The sequence below is a fragment of the Zingiber officinale genome, chromosome 3A (assembly GCF_018446385.1).
Source record: "Zingiber officinale cultivar Zhangliang chromosome 3A, Zo_v1.1, whole genome shotgun sequence".
Taxonomy (NCBI): Eukaryota; Viridiplantae; Streptophyta; class Magnoliopsida; order Zingiberales; family Zingiberaceae; genus Zingiber; species Zingiber officinale.
Genome location: NC_055990.1, coordinates 12,599,149 through 12,621,360, shown reverse-complemented (window position 1 = coordinate 12,621,360; position 22,212 = coordinate 12,599,149). Strand labels below are relative to the sequence as shown.

At 37.8% G+C, this 22,212-nt stretch overlaps 1 protein-coding gene across 2 annotated transcripts; it reads left to right on the top strand.

Moving 5' to 3' along the window:
• The first annotated feature begins 14,146 nt into the window (after positions 1–14,146).
• LOC122051169 (WD repeat-containing protein 44-like) lies at positions 14,147–20,741 on the top strand. 2 transcript variants are annotated; one of them, XM_042612147.1, is made up of 7 exons: positions 14,147–15,753; positions 16,556–16,646; positions 16,741–16,898; positions 16,971–17,022; positions 17,138–17,220; positions 17,343–17,436; positions 19,887–20,741. In XM_042612147.1, the coding sequence occupies exons 1-7, from the start codon at positions 14,284–14,286 to the stop codon at positions 20,402–20,404; spliced, it is 2,466 nt and encodes an 821-aa protein (XP_042468081.1). In that variant the 5' UTR covers positions 14,147–14,283; the 3' UTR covers positions 20,405–20,741. The 2 variants fall into 2 exon arrangements, with proteins under 2 accessions (XP_042468081.1, XP_042468082.1); XM_042612148.1 differs by lacking the exons at positions 16,741–16,898; positions 16,971–17,022.
• The last annotated feature ends 1,471 nt before the right edge of the window (positions 20,742–22,212 follow it).

Below are 22,212 nucleotides of genomic sequence, written 5' to 3'. Positions count from 1 at the left end.
CCTACAAAACTCACTTTCTTAACCTTAGACACCTTGTCTTTGGTTAATTTCTTCTTGTCATTAATCTTGGACACCTTATCCTTTCTATAATCATATGCTACCCTAGCATATTCCTTCTTATTAGCCTTGGATGACTCTCCCTTGTTCTTGGTAACACCTCCCATATCAATATCATGTGCTACCTTAACACTTGACCTCCTTTTGGTCTTTGAAAAGATTTTATGTTTTCAAAAAGCAACTCCCCCTAAAAACATGGTTAAACTTCTATCATTACACCAACAATGACTTGGGGTTCCTAAATAATTAGGAAAACCAAAACTTGAAGTTTTGAGGTTAAAAATTCAATAATGAAACTAAACCTCAACCGAAACTTCACTTTGGTTTTTCTTAACCAAACCATACTTGTTTTCATCATGAAAACTCATGTAGACATTATTTAGGGTATACTTTATCAAGGAAAAATAGTTTTTTATGAAAATACTTCATATTTTCAAAGATTGACACAAATTTGAAAACTTCAATGTTTTCTCCTAGTTTGTGTCTAACTTTCCAATGATGATTACTATCAAAAGATAGTCTTCACCAAGGTTTTTCAAAAGTATTTTGAAATCTTTTTTAAAACCAATATCCAACCACGTTCTTTGGGCTCAATGCACATGACTTGTACATTAGCTTTCCCAATGATTGGAAGACACATAACTATGTGTTTTGATGAACCTAAAACTCAACAAGATGCACTAGATCAACATCTTGAGTTTAGTTCACCATCTTAACATCTCACTTGTATCTAACGTGTATTTAAAATACATACAAGTCACCTTATAGTTCTTTGTGAGATGTATATTTGGTCTTGCCCTAAACTAAGGGATCATGCATATCTATCTAGGCATTATGAAACTTGTGATCATCAGACCTAGGATGTCATTTGTTATAATCCCACTTGTTGGGATATTTACCATTCTTAATAAATGTCTTTTGTCCTTAATTACAAGGAAATTAAAATAATGCATGATGTTTTATGGCATACATCAAAATAAGTAATTTTTAAAAGAAAAAACATGCTATAACTACATGATGTATGTATGACATGACATGATATTTTTGTGTTTTTCATAATAAAGATGAATGAAAAAATAAATATGATGTCATGACATATGATGGGCAAACAAAGCATGACAAATTAGCATACATAAGATACCTAGATTACCTATCTAAATGTCCTTAAACCTAGCTAACTCAAAATTTAACCCTAGATTGCCCATGATTTCCCATGAAAATGTCAAAACCCAATTTTGACATTTCTTTTCCCTTTCTAAATTTGTGTCATTTTAACTTAAACAAATTTCTCAAAGTATGACACATTTTACTCTTTCAAAGAGTAAATGAAATCAAATTAAGGCTTAGATTCTCCTTTAACCTTCTAAGAAAATGTCAAAACCCCAACTTGGCATTTCTTATCCTTTTCTAAATATGTCAATTTAAATTAAGTTCAAATCCTCAACGTTTGACACATTTTACTCTTCCAAAGAGTAAACATTTTATATTAGGACCTAGATTTCTCTTAAATCACTAAGAAGATACGAAAATCCCAACTTGGTATTTCTTATGATTCTCCAAATTGTGCCAATTTAATTCAAAGATAATTCCTTAAGATTTGGCACATGTTACTCTCTCCAAGAGTGATAATTTGTATTAAGGTTTACATTTCCCTTAATTCCGTAATAAAATGCCGAATTCCAAATTTGGCATTACTTTTGCTTCTCTCAAGTGTGTCAATTTAAATTAGATTCAACTCCTCAAATTTTGACACATTTTACTCTTTCAAAGAGTAACACTTATCATCCTTTTCATTTTCAAAGGTTAACAATAACCTTGAAAATACTCTCAAGTGTCAACTTTAATAAGGTTAGGTTAACTACCCTTCCAATTTGAGTTGACACTCTCTAAACCCATCTAGGGTGTAGAGAATATGCTCCTAGAAACCCAAAACCTATTGGTGCTTGATCCTGTCCGAATCGCTGAACGAACGGACGCTGGGCACGGGGCGCTCTCCTACTGCTGACGTGGATCTTCGACTGGAGGCAAGAAGCTCCGGCGAACCTGCACAGAAGTCGGGCCGGGAGGGAGTCCCGGCGGCGACCCTCCGACGCTCAAGTCAGGCAAGCGAATGGTGGAAAAAGTAGCTCCAAAGGCCGTAGTATGCGTACCTCCGATGAAGAATGAAGGCCTTTATATAGAGCTGGGAAGGGACTTGTGCACAGATACCAAGGCATGTACGTGTCCTCAACTCATACCTCAACAAGGGCTTGTCAGTAGGCTTACCTGACACCATGCTGCTACAGTCCAAGCATGTCTCCGATGGGACAGCAGAACCTCTTGTCATGAGATTCAGCACATGACCGAATGACAGAGCATGCCCTCTGTCAGAAGATATCCTTTGTCCTCTGTTCCCAGACCGGCCGTTCGGCTCTTCTATTTAGTCCGACCGGACGCTTGCATGAGTGGGAGCTTCCAGCTTAAATGCTTGGATGAAACCTCAACATGGCTACTTTATTCTTCAGCCGAGCGTCGGAAACCCCTTTGCGCAGGGTCGTCGCTTACTCCGTTCGGCCAGTCGGCCTGTCAACCTTTTGACCTCCACGTGGCGTTGACTCCCCTCGAAAGGGGGGGCCACTGTTCTTACCGCCGGATCAGTGCTCTTTGGATGCTCTAGGTACTCACTAGGGATGACTTCCCTAGATATCTTCCTAAGGACCTTTCTAGGCTTCATAGAAGCCTTGGTCACTTCCACTAGGTCACTTCTAGGGCTAACTCCCCTTGTAACCTTATTTGTGACTTTGTTTGGCCTTTTTGGAGCCTTAGTCACCTGTACTAAGTCAACTCTAGGGATGACCTCCCTTGTGACCTTCATTGTGATATTATTAGACTTCTTAGAAGTCTTAGTCACATTGGTCTTTGCAAAAGTACTCTTAGGGATTCCTTCCCTAGTATCTTTAACTTGACCTCTAAACCTAGGGTTGGTCTCATAACTATATGGAACCCTATGAAAGGAAGTCACATCCTTCTTGGCTTTAGGTTTGTGTCCCAAACCTCTATAATCATTGGATGACTCTTGTCTAGTTCTCCCTAGAGTTTGCTCATTTTGACCCTTAAGAAGATTTTCCATTCTTGCTAGGGTTCTTTCTAAGTTATCAAGTCTTGACCTCAAGAATTGGTTTTCCGTCATTAAATTCATAGATTTGGATTTTTCTTGACTCCTATGAGTATTTCTATATTTAGGCATATATCTAAAATCCTTAGAGTTATTGCCTAAATCGTTATCTACCTTCCTAGCCTTAGGTATGGTAATTCTAGCATGAGGAGGAATATATTTATCCTTAGATTTATCATGCATTCTATTTTCATGATAAATAGCATTATAATGATTTAAATTTGAACTAACATTCAAGTTAGGGTTTACCTCCCTTACCCTTGAAGCTCTCTTCTTTTCCCACTTTTTCAAGTGCACCAATTTCTTGAGCTCTCCTCTCCTTGGGCACTTTGTGTGGTAGTGACCCCACTCACCACATGTAAAGCACCTAATGTGCTTATTCTCCTTCCTCTTCTTCTTCCTACAACTCACATTAGTTTCTAAATTAACTTTAGTGAGTTTAGGATTTACCTCCTTTACCTTCTTGAGCGAAGGACACCTACTCTTATAGTGCCCCATCTTACCACACTCAAAGCATTTGATGTGGTCCTTTGTGCTCTTCTTGGTAGTTGAGGTGGAGGGTTGAGCTTCCAAGATCTCCTCTTCCTTGGATTGCTCTTCTTCCTCTTCACTTGAAGATGTGGACGGTTCCACTTCTTCCTCCCTTGATGATGTGGATGATACCTCCTCATCTTCCTTCTCCTCCTCGGATGTTGAACTCATATCAACATTTGATTGGTCCTTCTCTTCTTGGACCAATGAGCCCTTCTCCTTGGGCTTCTCCTCTTCTTGAATTTGTGTAGGGTTCTCATGATGGGCAATGGTCTTTTTCCAAAGATCGCATGTACTTGTGTATTCACCTACACTCACAATGATATTAGAAGGTAATAGGTTTAACAAAATTTTTGTTACCTCCTTATCCGCCTCCGCTTGCTCCCTTTGTTCCTCGGTCCAATGTCGAGGTCGGAGGAGCTTCCCCTTTTTGTCCGTAGGAGCTTCAAATGGGTCACTCAAGACAACCCATTGGTTCCAATCCATTTGGAACCATGTCTCCAACCGCTTCCTCCAATAATTAAAGTCTTTTTTGTCATACGGAGGTGGAATTCGGATATCCCATCCGAGCGGTCCTTTGGACTCCATCTTCTTCTTCCTCTAGCTTTTTGCTCTCTTGGCGGTTAGTCCGTAGAAGAGCGCCCTCGCTCTGATACCACTTGTTGGGACCGATGTGCCTGCTAGAGGGGGTGAATAGCGGCTCACCCAAATCGTTTGCTTCCTACGTTGTTAGCTTGCGCAGCGGAATAATACAAAAATAAACAAGCTAAACAAAACACAAGACAAGAAAGAATGCAAACCAAGCTACACGATCATTTACGTGGTTCGGAGATAAAGCTCCTACTCCACGGCGTGTCCGTAAGGTGGACGATCCCTATCCGTCGGTGGATTACTCCCCGGAAGACCTCCGGCTAGCTCAAACTCCTTGTGGGTGGAGAAACCTCACCACAAACTCACCAAGACCTCTTGGACACAAGGAAAACTCTTGAGCACTTGTAGACTACTAATTAGACCTTAACCAAGTCTAATTTCGTCAGCTCAAACCAAGCTCCCAAGCTTTGGTTTTATAGCCCGCGGGTTGAAAACCCCGCCTACTAGTCGACTGCTAAAACATGCAGTCGACTGCCCTCCGTGGAAATTCGACCGTTACACCCCAACGGCTCGATTTCACACATTCTGTTCGCTGCCAGTTGACTGCCCCAGTCGACTGCACCAGTCAACTGCTAAAACATGCAGTCGACTGCTACAGTACTGCTACAGTAACGCTGCAGTAATGCTACAGTACTGCTGCAATAAACCCTAATTTTGAGATTTTACCCCGAGTACATTCGCTCAGCACTCGTTCTCGCCCGACCAACCTAGACCTAGCCTTCTAGCCTCCTCCATCAGCCTTGCGTCCCTCGTATGCCTCCCCATCCTTCACGTCTTGCCTTCTGGAGCTTCCATCGGCCTTGTCATAGCTTGGACTTATACCGCCAAGACTCACCCTTGGACTTTCCTTGTTGTACATGTATCCTGCACACTCACAATGCATATCAAATACAACAATAAACCTAACTTAAACCTTTGCCCAAACATCAAAACCTAGGGTCACTAGATTGCTCCAACAGTGTAGATATTATTTAGGGTATATATTATCAAGGAAAAATAGTTTTCTAAGAAAATACTTAATATTTTCAAAGATTGATACAAACTTGAAAACTTGCAAAAACTTTAGTGTTTTCTTCAAGTTTGTGTCTAACTATTCAATGGTGATTACTATCAAAAGATAGCCTTCACCAAGGTTTTCCAAAATCATTTTAAAAATATTTTCAAAACCAATATCCCACCATATTTTTTGGGCTTAATGTACATGACTTGTACATTAGCTTTTCCAATGATGGGAAACACATAACTATGTGTTTTGATGAACTTAAAACCCAAAAGAATGCACTAAATCAACATCTTGAGTTTTGTTCATCATCCTAACATCTCACTTGTATCTAATGTGTACTAAAACATATATACAAGTCATCTTATAGATCTTTGTGAGATGTAAAATTTGGTTTTGCCCTAATCTAGGGATCATGCATATCTATCTAGGCATTTTAGAATTATAGACATCCACCAAGGATGTTACTTGTTGATAAACCTGTTGATAAATGCCATTTATCCTTAATTTTAAGGAAATAAACATAATGCATGATAATATTATGGCATACATCAAAATGAAATAGCTTTCAAAAGAAAGATTCCTATAACTACATGATGTATGTATGTCATGACATGGTATTTTTATATTTTTCATTGTAGATCATGAATGCAAAATACAAAACTAAATATGATGTCATGACATATAATGGGCAAACAATCATGGCAAGGTTTAGCATAAATAAAATACCTAGATTGCCCTCTAAACGCTCCAAGAAAATGCCAGCCAAAACCTAAATTGGCATTTCTAGTTCTCTTAATTAATTTATGCCAATTGAAATTAAGTATATTCCTCAAGTGTTGGCATATTTCATTTTTCCACAAGAGTAGCACTTTAAATTAAGGCTTAGATTTGCCTTAAATTACTAAGAAAATACCAAAGTCCCAACTTGGTATTTCTTATGTTTTCCCAAATTGTGCCAATTAAGATTAAAATCAATATCTCTCAAATTTGACACATTTTACTCTTTCAAAGAGTAAACAATAAATCCATTTCATTTTCAAAGATTAGTAATAACCTTGAAAATGCTCCTTGAATGTCAACTTCATCATGATTGTGTTAACTACCCTTCCACTTAGAGTTGACACTCTCTAACCCATCTATGGGTTAGAGAAGATGCTCCTAGGAACCCAAAACCTATTGGTACTCCTTGGATGCTCTAGGTATTCACTAGGGATAACTTCCCTAGATACCTTCCTAGTGACATTGTTTGACTTCTTAGAAGCCTTGGTCACCTTTTCTAGGTCAACCCTAGGGATTGCTTCCCTTGTGACCTTGTTAGTGACTTTCTTAGACTTCTTAGAAGTCTTAGTCACGTTTGTTGCAAAAATACTCTTAGGAATAACCTTCCTAGTATTTTTGACTTGATCACTAGACCTAGGGTTGGTTCCATAACTATATGGAACCCTATGGTAAGAAATTACATCCTTCTTGGTTTTAGGTTTGTATTCCAAACCCTTATGACCATTGGATGACTTTGATACTTCTAGGCCTAGGTTTTGATTCTTAGACCCTTGTGTCATATTTGTGATTTTTCTAAGAATCCTCTCTAATTTGTCAAGTCTTGACCTCAAGACTTGATTTTCCTTTCATAATTCTTCAACCTTAGGTTTTTCACTAAAACCTTGATTTTTCTTCTTCTTAGGCAAATACCTAGAATCCTTAGGGTTCTTACCTAAATTCCTATCTTCCTTTCTAAACCTAAGTTGAGAGGTTTTAGCATGATAAGCTACATGATTTTCCTTAATGTTATCATGCTTTCTATTTTCATGGTAAATAGCATTGAAATGATATAAGTTAGAACTAGCATGCTTTTTACCATAATTTAAAGGGGTAGGCTCAATAAAAGTTACCTTTCTTTTTACCTTGGAGGCTCCCCCTTGAATTGAGCTTTCTACTTGAGCCTTGACCACCTTCTTCCCCTTAGGGCATTGACTTCGGTAATGCCCCTTTTGATTGCAAGAGAAGCACACAATGTGTTCCTTGCTCTTCTTTGTATTGGGGATGGTCTCCTTGGGCTTCTCCTTGCCCTTTTTTGTCACTTGGCCCTTCTTCTTGATCAATTTAGGGCACTTGCTCTTGTAGTGCCCATGTTCCCTACACTTAAAACATATAATATGATTTTTATTATTAATTGACACATTTATACCTTCATGTGTAGGGATGACACTTTCTCCTTTGGATCCGGAGGTATAGGCTTCCTCTTGATCCGATAATGATGCTCCTCCAATAGATTTGGCTTGACTTGTGGAGGTTGAAGCCTCTTCCTCCTCTTCTTCTCTTGATCCGGATGTAGAAGCTTCTCCTTCTTCTTGATCCGGTGTCACCAAGAATTGCTCCCCCTCAATCCTAGAGGTGGAGGCTTCATCATCTTGTACATGGAACAAGGAGTATGCTCCCTCCTTGTTCCCTTCATTGCATTCCCTAGAAGATGAAGCTTCTTCTTGGACTTCTTCTTCGGAAGTTGAGCATCTCTCAACCTCGGAGTCCTCCTCTTGGTCTTGCTCTAATGAGTCGCCCTCTTTGGATTCCTCTTGATTTGGTACAGTGGAGGGTTCTTTATGGAGCTTAGCCAACTTGCTCCAAAGCTCTTTGGCATCTTCATATTGTCCAATTTTGCATAGTATTGTGCTAGGCAATAAATTAACCAATAATTTGGTTACCTTGTCATTTGCTTCGCACCTTTGGACTTGCTCCGGGCTCCATTTGCTCCTCTTGAGATCTTTGCCCTTTGAATTCGTTGGAGCTTCGAAGCCTTCCATAAGAGCAAATCATTGCTCTATCTCCACCACTAATAAGTTTTCAATCCTTGATTTCCAAAGATCGAAACTTGTAGATGTGTACGGTGGAGCCACCCTTGTGTCAAATCCAAGTCCATCTTAGAATTACATCTTGAAGTTGAGCTTCTTAAATTCTTTGACTTTGCTGAATTTGCTCCAACTTCTTCACCCTCTAGCTTTGCTTGTTTTGTTTGCCCCTTCCGACGATGATTCCGGTGAAGAGCGACCTTGCTTTGATACCACTTGTTAGGACCGAAATGTAGCTAGAGGGGGGTGAATATCTCGTCGTGTGCTCGTGTGCTTCGTTGCTTGTTTCTTCAGAGATGTGCAGCGGAAATACAAGAAACAACTACAACAATGCTAACACAATGGATTTTACTTGGTATCCACCTCACAAGAAGTGACTAGTCCAAGGATCCACGCACACACACACACACACACCTCCACTAATAAACACTCCTTTTCGGTAACTACCAAAGGCGGAGAAGCCCTACAAGACTCTCAATACAAGGAGAAAGGAAAGGGCAGTAAAGAACAAGCAAAAGCTTACAAGAAGTGCAATAAAAAACCCTAACCCTAACTTCTCTTCTTCGCCTCTTGACTTGGACTAAAGCTTCCAAGAATCTTCAAGATCTGGTGTGGAGAGCCCTATGGAGAAGCTGTGGAGTCACTAAGATGAATCGTGTGAGAGCTGGAGAGTTCTACCGAAGAAGACGCACGCCAACGGCCTTTATCTGCACCAACGGTCGGATCCTGATCGATTGGATTGCTCCCAATCGATCAAGGAGGCTTTGGATCGATCAACGGATCGATCCAGAGCACCTCTGTGCTCTGGGAATTTGCCTGGATTGATCGGCTGATCGATCCAGGGCTTATCGCGACAAAACGCAGCTTCCCAATCGATCCACTGATCGATTGGGACCTCTGGATCGATCAGTTGATCGATCCAGAGGTGTTCTATGTGCTCTGCGACTTGCCCACTTGAGGCTTGTCGCGGGGACCTTCCCAATCGATCGGCCGATCGATTGGGCTCCAACCAATCGATCGACTGATCGATTCGGACATTGATTTTTTCCCAAAACCAAGTCCCAAGCCCCCAAACCAACATCCGGTCAGTCCATGACCTGTTGGTTCATCATGCCTAGCATCCGGTCACCCTTGACCTGCTAGAACTCCCTCACCAAGTGTCCGGTCAATCCCTTTGACCCACTTGGACTTTTCTTCATCATGCCAAGTATCCGGTCACTCCCTTGACCTACTTGGACTTTCACCAGATGTCTGGTCAACCTTGACCCATCTGGATTTCCTCGTGCCAAGTATCCAGTCAATTCTTTGACCTACTTGGACTTTCACCAGATGTCTGGTTAACCTTGACCCATTTGGATTTCCTTGTGCTAAGTATCCAGTCAATCCTTTGACTTACTTGGACTTCCCTTCTGCCTAGCTTCACTCACTAGGATTTCTCTTCTGCCTGACTTCACTCACCAGGTCTTTCACCTAGCTTCACTCACTAGGATTTTCACCTGGCTTCACTCACCAGGATTTTCCTCTGTCTGGCTTCACTCACCAGGACTTTCCTTCTGTCTAGCTTCACTCACCAGGACTTTCAAACTGCCTAGCTTCACTCACTAGGTCTTTCACCAGGATTTTCCTTCTGCCTAACATCCTAGTTAGGACTTTCCTAGTCAAGTATCCGGTCAACCTTGACCTACTTGACTCTTCTACAACCAAACTGATCAGACCCTGATCAGAGGGGAATTGCACCAAACAATCTCCCCAAATGAACAACTGCACCTGCACTTGTCCATATCATCGAAGTCTTGTATTGTCAAACATCGAAACTCAAACCAAGACTCAAGCTTGGTCAACCAAGTCATCCTTGACTTGAGGGATATTGCACCAACATTAACAACCTCCCCGATTATAACCAAGTAAATTGTTGGGCATCTTCGTTTCTGTTTTTAATTCACTGCTTTTCTATTTTATATGCAAGTGTTAGTTTGAAAAGTCGGGAAGGGTTTTGTGTTTTATTTTTACAGAGTTATTCAATCCCCTCCCCTTCTAGTCGGTCGCAACGGTCCTACACTTTCAAATTTATTGATAGAAAATTTATGTTGAATTAGATTGATCATCTCTAAAATTAATTAGTTTGAAAAATAGGATAGTGCTAAGTTGAGAAATAATAATAATTTGGATAACAAGCTCTTGGTTGGGCTGGAACAAGAAAATAATAAGAAAGACAGACTAAGGAGAAAAGCAAGGTGGTGGATGTCCCTCGAAGCTAATTAATGTGCACTACGAAGACATAAGGGCATTCCCCTTTCCCAACTGTTTTTTCTCCACTACTCTTAATCTATAAAATCTATCTTATATTCATTGCGTATCTAAGTGGATCTTTTCAAAAAGATGCGTGCCATTCTACACAAAAATAGAATGCAAGCCATGCATGTTTATAAACTAACTATTTATATTTAACTAAAGCGTTCCCATCCTTTTATTGATAGCAATCCGCATAAGTTTTACAAATATGCAACTTGTACATTTTATTTTTAAATTACCAAATTTTGTTTGACTAGCGCCCGCTTGAATAGTGTGACTAAGGTGGTCGTGAAATCTAGACCAAACTTATAGAGTAGCTATGCAAGTTACAACTAAGTAGATCGAGTGATTATTTAACCGTGAAATCATAGCTGAACTGATGGCATGATGGTAAAATTATGATTAAGCTTGGTCGTAAAATCACAATCAAGCTATCATACAATTGCGGCCAAATGGTAGAATGACCACTTTTGCGGTCGGCCATCTCTTGGTTCACCCATTAAGTAAATCCAAAAGTGCTTGCAACAATTCGCCTCACAATCAATTTCCATAGTTGAAAATTCACGATAAACAAGTCAAGTCAAGTCAAGTCAAAGTTTAGAATATTCAAATTTGTTTGACAAGATAATCGAGTTAAGCTAAATCGAACTTAAAATGAACCAAGCATTTGAAATGATTATTCAAGCTTGACTTGGTTTATTTTAATGAGCTTGGACTTAGTTTAAGCTTGGTTCGTTTAGATGTTATTGAGCTTTCAATTCAAACTTGGCTTAAACTTGGTTCATTTAGATATTATCAAGCTCTTAATTAAATTTATTTGATTGTTTAAAACTTTTATTTGTTTGATTGATTATTTGAGCTTGATAATTCAAACTTGTTTGTTTATTTTTTTTTATTTAGCATATTGCTAAGAGTTTAATTAATGAACATGGTTCATGAATTTTAATATTCATGAACATTGCTCGTGAACGTTATTCATGAACATTGTTCATGAACTAACGAGTTGAATACATATGTGTTCAAACTTTTTTATTTAGTTTAACGAGTTGTTCAAACTTACTTATTTAATTGATCTTGTGTGTATTGAATGGATATAAACAAACTCTTACCAAATCGAACATCGAACTTGTTCACGAATATTCAGTTCATTTATAGCACTAATAAAGTATACTCTTGTCCCAGTTGAATTTTGAACCATGGTACTCTGTGAATTCACAAAATGCCTTACCATTGCACCGTGCCCATGGGAGTTGGTAGCTTACTTAAATCATAGGGTAAAAATCAAAAGGGCATCCCTTTTTAACGAATTCTTGTTAAAGGGACCCCCTATTTTGATTTATTATCAAAAAAGTGTCTCACCCACTTGTACATTACTCTTCTACCCATTGGTATAGTAATTACTTCTGACACATGCATGCATCTGACACACACACTCCCACCTAAATCTTGATTCAGGGTCGTGTTGTAGTAGTTATGTCATTGTAGCTGCTACAACTGTCACTGTTTCATAGTTACTACAATTGGCAGCTATGCAGTTGTAACTGCTACAACTCAATTGTAGCTGCTACAACTATAATAGTTATTGTAGCTAAGAAATTGTAGCTGTTAATAGTTGTAGTAACTACAAAATCGTATTTGTTACCACATGTTTTTTATTTAAATAAAGAACACTAAGTTCTTTTGTAACCCTCAAAAAAGATGTTTTTTTTTTAATCTAAGATTGTTACGGATCGAGACACTAATCCTATGTGTGCATCTTTGAATTCGTTTATGATAATTTAATCTGAGTCTAGGTCAAGAAATTAGTCTGATGTGTACATCTTTGACTTCGTTTCTGATAAACTAATCAGATTCCGAGTTAAAAAACTAATTCAATGTGTACATCTTTGACTTCATTTCTGATAAACTAAACCAAGCCTAGGTTGAGATATGTATCTTTGTGTTCATTTATGATAAACAAATCTGAGCTCAGGTTGAGATGCGCATCTTTCAGTTTGTTATGAAAAACAAATTGAAAATTATTGAAAATAGTAAAAAAAATATTCGGAACTTCCAAAAAGATCCTAAACAATTTTTTTTAATTCGAAACTTGGTCGATTACAGATTTCACTTAATAACAAATATCGATCTTTGCATTAGTTTTGATTAAAAAAAAACACCTCATTCTAATATCCGAATCAAAAATTATGATCTACAAAAGTTTATTATGTTGTTCCTACATCATTAACTACCGTAGTTACTACAAATGTATAGTAACTTAATTGCAATAGCTAAAATACCACAGCTACTATAATTATATAGTAACTATGGGTTTCACTGTATAGTAAAGAATAGATGTATCATTTTATAGAAGATGGGATATCTTTTCATAATAAATCAAAAGAGTACTTGTCTTTGGGATGATTCATTAAAAAAGGAATGTCTTTTCAATTTTTTCCTCTAAATAGGGTGGTATAATGGAGGGGTATTTTTGAAAAATTAATATATTCATGTCTTAATTTAAAAAGTAAGTTACATAATTTAGATACTTAAGAAAGTAAGTTAGGCGAGTAGCTAAGTAAATCATTTTAATATTATTGGGTTGGGGGTGTTACTAAAGCTAGAAAAAGGATATAAAATTTTTTATTTTGTTCTGTTTCTAAAAAAAAAAAAAAAAAAAAAAATGAAACGATCACATCAACTGGCTCTAAGATAAATATAGATATACAATTAAAAGTATAGGACCGGGATACTAATCTCATACTCCAAGAATTAAATGTTAAACCTCTCGATTATGAAACTATACGTGCCAGCTGCTACGCCAAACATTTTGTTCTGTTTCTCAATGTTGTATTGATTGATCCACGTTGGTGCTTCAGGTAGATTACAATTCAATTTGACTAATTAAATATTAATTAATTATTTTTCTTTATTCACATACGAAGACTAAAATTAACATCCATTATTTTTTTAACATATTATTTGGCAAAAATTAACATCCATCAATTAAAATCAAATGAGCACTCTACTTAACCTAAATAGTTTAAAATATCTCTAGATTTTGATTTTACTTCTCTAAATAATATCTTAATTAAATTAATATTTTAACGAGAAAGGTATATTTCAAATGAATATGATTTGATGATTGTGTAAAATTAAGATGTAATTTTTATAACGTGCAGAAATTAGTTGATAATTTTTATAATGTGTACTTATATCATTTTAATTTTACTTCTAAATTATATCTACTTAAAATAATATTTTAATAAGAATTTAATCATGATTAAATACGTAAAAATTAGTATTTAGCTAACTGTCAGTTTTTACCCGTTATAAAAGTTAGATATAACTTTTAAATGTTTTAGAAGCTACTTGGTTAGTTTTACAGTTATATTGAATTCAATGATATTTTTGGAATGAAATACTAGGAGAGACACGGATTTCATTTTTTAGGAAAAAAACATCAATCTAATATTTCTTACCTTTTTTATTTCTACCCAATATTAGTTATATACAAAATATCAACAGTTTGCAGGCAACCATAAACTAGGCAATAGATTAAAAATTTGCTTGACAGGGAAGCGTAAGCTCACCGTCGCGTCATGGTACCCACTTTTTACTCTTAGGCACGCCTGCCTCCGCCATTTGTAACAACAGGGCGGTAATGACATCGCCTGCGAACGGTGCGCTCTTCTTGCTTCCAACATCGACTTGGTATCGCCTGTCCGTTTTAGGCGGTTTCGTATCGGGCACCGGAGTATGACAGCAGCGGTATGAGGAGCTCCGCGGTGGCAGCGGAGGCGGCAGAAGAGGAAGAGTTTTACGAGTCGTTGGATCGAATCCTCTCGTCTTCCTGCTCTTCCACCTCCGCCTCCGACGACGACGCCGATCGCCTCCGACGACGACGAGGTCCCCCCTTTGCGACCAGCTCGTATGATGTTTGGATTTCCGACCTGTCTTCCGTGGAGGAGCGCCGCCGCCGGCTTTTCCAGCAGCTGGGACTATCCGGACACCTTTCCCTCGCCCGGACTCATCCCCCTGCCGATGCAAGTGGGCCTACGGAAACGGTCGTGGAGGTTAATCCACCCCGCCACGCGCATGATGGGATCCCCAAACCGTCCTCCCCCACCGGTGTTGTAATATTCAGATCCAGATCAGATGGCTCCGCTGGCCCCAATCGTGCGGAGATGGAGCCGCCGAAGCGGCGTGCGATTTCGTTTGGATCCGCGACGGCGGCCAAAGCTAAAAGGTCTTGGTTGCTGGAAGGCGGAAAGCACAAGAAATTCGGCGGCGAAGATCAGCAGCTATGCACGATCAGGAATCTTGACGACGGGACGGAGTTCGTGGTGAAAGAGGTGACGGAGGGTGGGATGTGGAACAAGTTGAAGGAGATACGGACCGGGCAGCAGTTCACGATGGAGGAATTCGAGGTGTGGGTCGGCCAGTCCCCAATCGTACAGGAGTTAATGCGGAGACAAACCGTTGAGGATCGCGGTAGCGGCGGCGGCAACGACGAGGACTGTGATTCTGGGCTCGTCAATGGTGGGCCAAAGTCAGGCACAGGCAGTTCGGATGGCGCGAAGTCTAAGAAAAAGGGCGGCTGGTTAAAGACCGTCAAAAACATGGCGAGCACTGTGATCGGCGGAGTACGCCTCCACCAGCGGGAAAGACGGAGTAGTGATGAGAAAGACACATCGCCCGAAAAGGTAGGGAGGAGGTCGAGCTCCGCAACAGATGATAGTTTGGATGCGCCGCCTTCGCTCCATCATGTCCCAGAGCGGATCAAGGTTCGACAGTATGGAAAAGCCTGCAAGGAGCTAACTGGTCTGTATATCAATCAAGAGGTTAAGGCCCATAATGGTGCAATCTGGAGCATCAAATTTAGCTCGGATGCACGATACCTTGCGAGTGGAGGTGAGGACTGTGTCGTTCATGTTTGGGAGGTGGCTGAGTTGAATAGGAATGAGGAGTTGGCAGAGGAAAAGATGGGGGAGAATGACAATTGCTATCCTTTTGTGCCTCTAATTGGTAATAGATCCCTAGAACCTGCAGAGACAGTGAACTGTGGAGACGGCAGTCATCGGGTCAGTAAGAGAAGGTTAAGGGCCCTTAGCAGAGGGAAATCTATGAGTTCAGAACACTTGATGATGCCAGAGCATGTTTTTGCTCTATCAGAGAAGCCTACCTGCACCTTCACAGGGCATACAGCAGATGTCCTTGATGTTTCCTGGTCCAAATCTCAGGTGATCTCCTTTTTCTTTGATCTATCTAAAGCAGGTTTATTTAGTTTTGTTTTGGCTGTAACGGTGTTCACTTGCCAACCCCATTTGGGTGAGTGTTCCCTGCTAAATCTTAGCTACTAACTTGCTGCACTATTGTTTTTTCATATAATGAAGTCTTGAACTGATGTGTGACGCTTTGTTGTTTGAGATATGCAATAGTAAAGAGATCTAGAAATCATGCTTCAGTTCTGTTAAAGAACATCCTCGACTGTGTATTTACGATTTAATATCCTACACCACGACCAAGTGATGAAGTCAAAGAAGTTTGAACAATTAATTGTGTGCATGCTCTAGTTGCCAGGACATAATACAATGGTTGAAAATAACGATACATTACGTATGAATAATAGAGGATGATCTATTATATGAATTTTTGGCATATTGTCATCTTATGTTTAGATTTGATTATGCACTTGTCTGAAAAACCATGTATTTGGAAAGATCCATCATAGTTACAGTTAATAACTTTGACCCAAAAATGCTGCTGAATTCTCTAAGACTTGTTGTGTTTTGTTTGACTTACAATTGTTGGATGGATAACCTGATGGAGTACTATGCTATAAGTAATTTTGTTGTTTATTTTGGAAATATCACGCTGAGACTAAGCTAATAGATAACTCATATTTTAATCTTTCTTAGATTTAGCTTCAAAACATTTTGCTTTATGCAGGGGTTTTGCTTTATGAAAAGTGTGTATCTACTGTTGGAGTTGTCCTAGAGGTTTTATATGAAATATATAATATATAACTACTTATGCATGCAGTACTTGATATCATCTTCAATGGACAAAACAGTCAGATTGTGGCACGTGTCAGATAGTTCTTGTTTGAAAATATTTACCCACACTGACTATGGTGAGAAAATGCTTGCGCTGCTTTTCTTGAATTGTTCTTCATTTACGATCTATTGCTAATTAATGACAATTATTTTGAACCTGCTTTGGTTTAGTGACCTGCATTCAGTTTAATCCCATAGATGACCGATATTTCATCAGTGGATCCCTAGATAAGAAAGCCCGCATTTGGAGCATTCCAAATAGGCAAATAGTTGCTTGGAATGACCTCCATGAAATGGTCACTGCTGCCTGCTTTACACCCAATGGGCAGGTTTGAATTTAGAAGAATATTAAAATTGTCATGGATTAATTAATCAAAATTAATTGTCTCCTGGCATTGTAGACTGCACTAGTGGGTACTCATAGGGGTAGTTGTCACCTGTTTGACACATCAGGTGCGATCCTTACTGAAGATCTTCATGAGCTTTTAGCTTTTTATTAGCTGCTGGACTTTTACACGATTCTCCTTTTCATTCTTTTCACTATGATCTTCTTTTAAATACTATCTAGAGAATAAGCTGCACATCAAAAGCCAGATTTACTTACAAGCAAAGAAAAGGAGGTCCAGGCAAAAGAAAATTACTGGCTTTGAGGTATTTGTACATTATATGTAAAGTTCAGTGCATAAATTTTTCACTTCATGCTTTTTATTTATGGATGAAAATTTTACCAATTATTACCATATCCCTTTTATTCTGATAAGATTACTGAACAGTTTGTTCCAGGAAGTTCTTCAGAGGTTCTTATCACATCAGCAGACTCGAGAATTCGTGCAGTTAATGGGGTTGATCTAATTCACAAGTTTAAAGGTAATATTGGCAGTGATTAATGGATTCTTATATTGCTGTTTCTTGATGCTGTAGATAACCATTAATGCAAAGTGAGCAAAATAAATCATATTAGATTGACTCGACAACCTCAAAATTGTTGGAAAAGGAGTATAGCAGGAAGAAAATTGACTGAAAAATAATCAATAAATAAAAATTGGCTAGAAGGACAAAGAGGACTACATTAGTTATGAACCATTGCAAAATGGTAAAATGTTTGCATTTAAAAAAGCTTGTTGCAGGTGTTGACTGTATTGACAAGGATTTTAATATGCCTCCTTGACAGATGATTTTTAGCAATGTGATTGAATAATCCATTCTACTTTCTGACGATGAGTATCTAAACTTAAGCTCCCTTGCCTAGAGACTAGAATATGGTACAAACTTCAAGCTTGAGTTTAGGGTGCTTTCAGAATGTTACACCAGGGATCTAACTTTTGTATCTAAATTATAACTTCTGTACCTGATAAGCTACTTAAGAGATTATTAATATTACTAGTAATAAAACTTTGCATGGAGTTTATATTTGGCCTTTCTACCATGTCATCTTTGATTGGAAAGCTAAATACACAATCAGTGACTTGTTTGAACCTGAGAAGAAAAGGCACCTTTAGGGGAAGGAGATGACAGTAATTTATCGCTCTCCAACAAGGTGGCGATAGAAGATAGTGCATGCCAACTGATTATAATTTCAACATAGTGAGACTTAATTGTTTGTAATTGCTCCTCTCTTTCTAGAAATTTCTTAAAGTAATAGACTACTTTGAGGGTTTTAAACGTAACTAGACACATATGACAGAATGATCAAAATCCAAGTACTATTTACTCTTCTTCACAATTGTTAAAATTATAGTATTACATCACCTCTTTATATAGATTAGAAAATACATTAAAAAAAAAATTGTAACCTAGCAAAGCTTATCTAAATTTCATATAAAAATTGATGTTACCACATTTTTCTCATTTTCTTAAACTAATCAAATCCCAAATCAAATGTCCAAATAGACCATACGTTTACATTGGTTTTCAAGATAATTTTTTGATTCTCTTGACTCTTGCTTATGTTTGGCCCCCTTTTTGACCTAGCCTTCAATCAACTACACTTTCATTTTTGGATATGTTCCTTTTTTTTAAAAGCAATCTTACTGAAAAAAAATGATAATAATAAAATGATCCCGTCATTATCACTGCTGTGTTGAGAACAAATAAGAATTAATCTGCATTTTGTGTGGTGAAAATAATATATACCATGCGTGTTTCAAAAATTCATACACATGCCCATCTAATAGACAATAATCTAAATAGTTATTTCATTCTTTGTCATTGCAAGGTTAGTTTTTGGTGGTTCGTGCACAAACTCTTCTAGGTCTCAGATCCTTTCTCAATAGAAATCACCTTTTTTATTAAGATAATATTTCTATCGGTTGGTTATAACGTGTTTGTTTGGGCATGGTTTAAAATCTCTTAGCATATTGAAATAGTCAAAATGTATCATTCTGATAAATTATCGAAACTCAATACTAGTCGGCTCCTGTGTCAAGTTAGCATATCATGTTAACACTCAACACCCCTTTACATGCTAAAATTGAGATAATGTTATTTTTTTATAGTTTGTCCTTACATAAGATAATGTCCAAATTGTAACATTCTAAATGGAAAACAAATAATGAACTTAACTCTATATAGTTGTTTATCTTTTTCTTTTTTTCATCTCTTGCCTCCTTCTGTCTCTAATTTATCACCGGCACTATATATAGAAATATCGGCACAATACCGAAATAGTATTGTTCCGATCAAAGACCAAAACATCGGCATGGTTCAAAATTTTGAACCCCTAGTTTAGGGGAGAAGAGTAGATAGTTTTACTTTCTAGGCCTGGACTTGGTTATTATTATTTTTAAATTTTCCTGTTCAGTCTTTATGGGCTATTTTGGCTTATGGAAATGGCATTTCTTTTTCTTTAGTTGTTAGATTTGGAAATTTGCATGTGTTGACCCCTCCAGTACTGTCATTGGCAGAAAGCCTTCCATGCTTTGACTGCTTTTTTTTAGAGTGCAGAGTCAAAATGAAGTTCAAATGTTTGAACCAATTAGTTGATCACGGATAAGCTAAGGTGGGCATACCAAACTTAGCACCCCCAATTGACTGCACTATTTGATTCTCTGAAATGAACTTCCCATTCAAGAAATTTTGGAGGAGTTAAGTATAATTAAGGGGTTATTTATAATATATTGTATTCGTCAATAATATACAAAAGTAGAGAAGCCTACTTTGGTGGGAAAATTTTCCTTTAACAACTGTTTTTGTTAAGCTGCTGACTAAGTCAATTTTATAATTGATTTCTAAAACATATTCAATGTTTTGTTTTCAAGAAGTGCCAATTCTGAGTGTGATGAAAATTTCTGATTCAACTGATACTCGTTCTCTTCCAGGTTTTCGCAACACAAGCAGCCAAATCTCAGCCTCCATGACTGCAAATGGGAAGTATGTTATCTGTGCTAGTGAGGACTCCCACGTTTACATGTGGAGATACGATGCTCATTCTCAACCAAACAAGAGAAAAAGTGTAGTAGATTCTACGGAGTCTTATGAGCGCTTCCACTGTCAGAATGTGACTGTAGCTATTGCATTACCAACCCCCAGTAGAGCTTCGTCAGGATCGTCTGTGGGTCACAGCAATCCACAAATCTATGAGAGTCTATTTCACCAAGTTGCCCGCACAAACTCCAGTAGCTCACATGATCTGGATACTTGGCCTGAGGAGAACTCACCAAACAATGAGCCTATCCCTGGAAACAACAGCAGTGAACTCTGCCATGGAACTTTTTTGCAGCCGCAAAGCAGGTCAGCTTGGGGAATGGTGATTGTGACTGCTGGAAGAAGGGGTGAAATAAAAATCTATCAAAATTATGGCTTACCACAATGTGTGTCAAGGCATTTGATATACTGAATTTGACGATTTGAAGTTGGAGTAAGCAAGAATAGCCAGTTGTTGGTTACTCCAATTTTGCAGTTGGGTCGTGGATAGATAGTTGCATGGGCGAGAAATTTCAGTTTTTTTCCCCCGGCTTGATTGTCACTCCCAACGTTCTTTTATCCATTCTTTTCACCTGATATTTGATTAAGCAAAACACACACACACACCTTGTAGATCGAGTGCAAAGTGTATGTAATTCTGGTTGTTATTCAGAGATCCAAATTGAACTGTTTCATTTCTCGATTTGTATGTTTTAGAGACGATCAAAAAGCCAGAATTCTGGTTGAGATAGTGAAATTTTTTTGGTTTCCCCTTGTGTTCTGCATCAGATTACGTATTGAAAGCTAGCAATCTCACTGACAATGTTCCTAGCAAAAATGCCTGTTTGTTGTTTGTTGAAATGAGTATCTGCAAAAGAATGATACTATAACGCAGGAACTTTTCATGACATGATTTTACGAACATATTCTAGGGGAACTTAGGATGTCTAGTCGTAGGGGCAACTCAGGGTGTTGAGCTCTATAGGAGGCCTTAAAGCTCCAACTATGGTATAGTAGTAGGGTATCCAGATTGTCACCCAGGTACTCGCGGTTCGAGTCCCAGTTATGGTGAATTTGAAGAAATTTTTTCTCCAAATGAGACATGCAATTAAAGGATATTGGGCTACTGGATTGTCCGCTGCGAATGCTTCCCGATTTACCCTGGTGACCAGGCCGATCACCCAGGCTCGATGTTACCCAGCTTAATTAATCAAGTGACAGGCTCGATGTTACCTAGCTTAGTTAATTATTTTTCTATAGGAGGCCCTAGAATCTGAGTTGAACAAGGGACTGATAATATGAAAAATGGAGCCACATAAAGTTGAATCTGTTGACTTGAAATGGGATCACGCTGACTTGAAATGCAAGAAAAAAAAGGAATAAACCCTCATAGATTCGTGGTACAAAATTTTTTCACTGACTATTAGGATAAATTAGTTCGGTGCTATAAATTTTTTTCAACAGCTATCAAGATAAATCAGGATGATTTCCAACCTAAACTCATGATTATATTAATTATCAATCGATTAATTTTATTTTTAATAGATTGAAATTGATTTTTTTTAACTTTCTATTTTTTTTTTTTATCGATGTTCACGTTGAAACAGAACAGTTTCATGCTGAAACAAATAGTGTTTCAACGTGAACTAGTTTTTCCATTGAAACATTAACCCTCTATTTGGATGGAGTGAGGGAAGGTTCATTAACGGAAAGGAAAGGGAGGGGAAGGAAGGGGAAGTAAAGTATTTAACTTCTCCTTGTTTAGGAAGAAGGGAAGGTTCATTAACGTAATATGTGTTACTTTATTTGGGAGAAAAGGAAGGGGAATGAAGGTTAAATAGATAAAGTTACAAAAATACCCTTACTTTTTAAATTAGAAAATTTTCATAATATTAATATTTATTTTATAAATATAAATTAGATGTTTTTAATAATAAAATTAATTTTTTATATTATCATTTAAATTAGTTATTTTTTTAATAAAAAAATTAATCATTTTATACTATTCATAACAAAATAATGAATTATCGATAATCAAGTAATTAAATGATAAATAATAAAAATAATGATTTTAGAAATCATAAATAAAATAATTTGAAAGATAATGCTGATGAGAATTTCTATTCTTTAAAAACTTATTAAATTTTGATGAAAAAATTTAAAAAATAGTAGATATCCTCTTAAATTTTGACGTCAAAAATGATTTCTCCCTTCAATTCAGTTAGAATACGTGTTGGATCC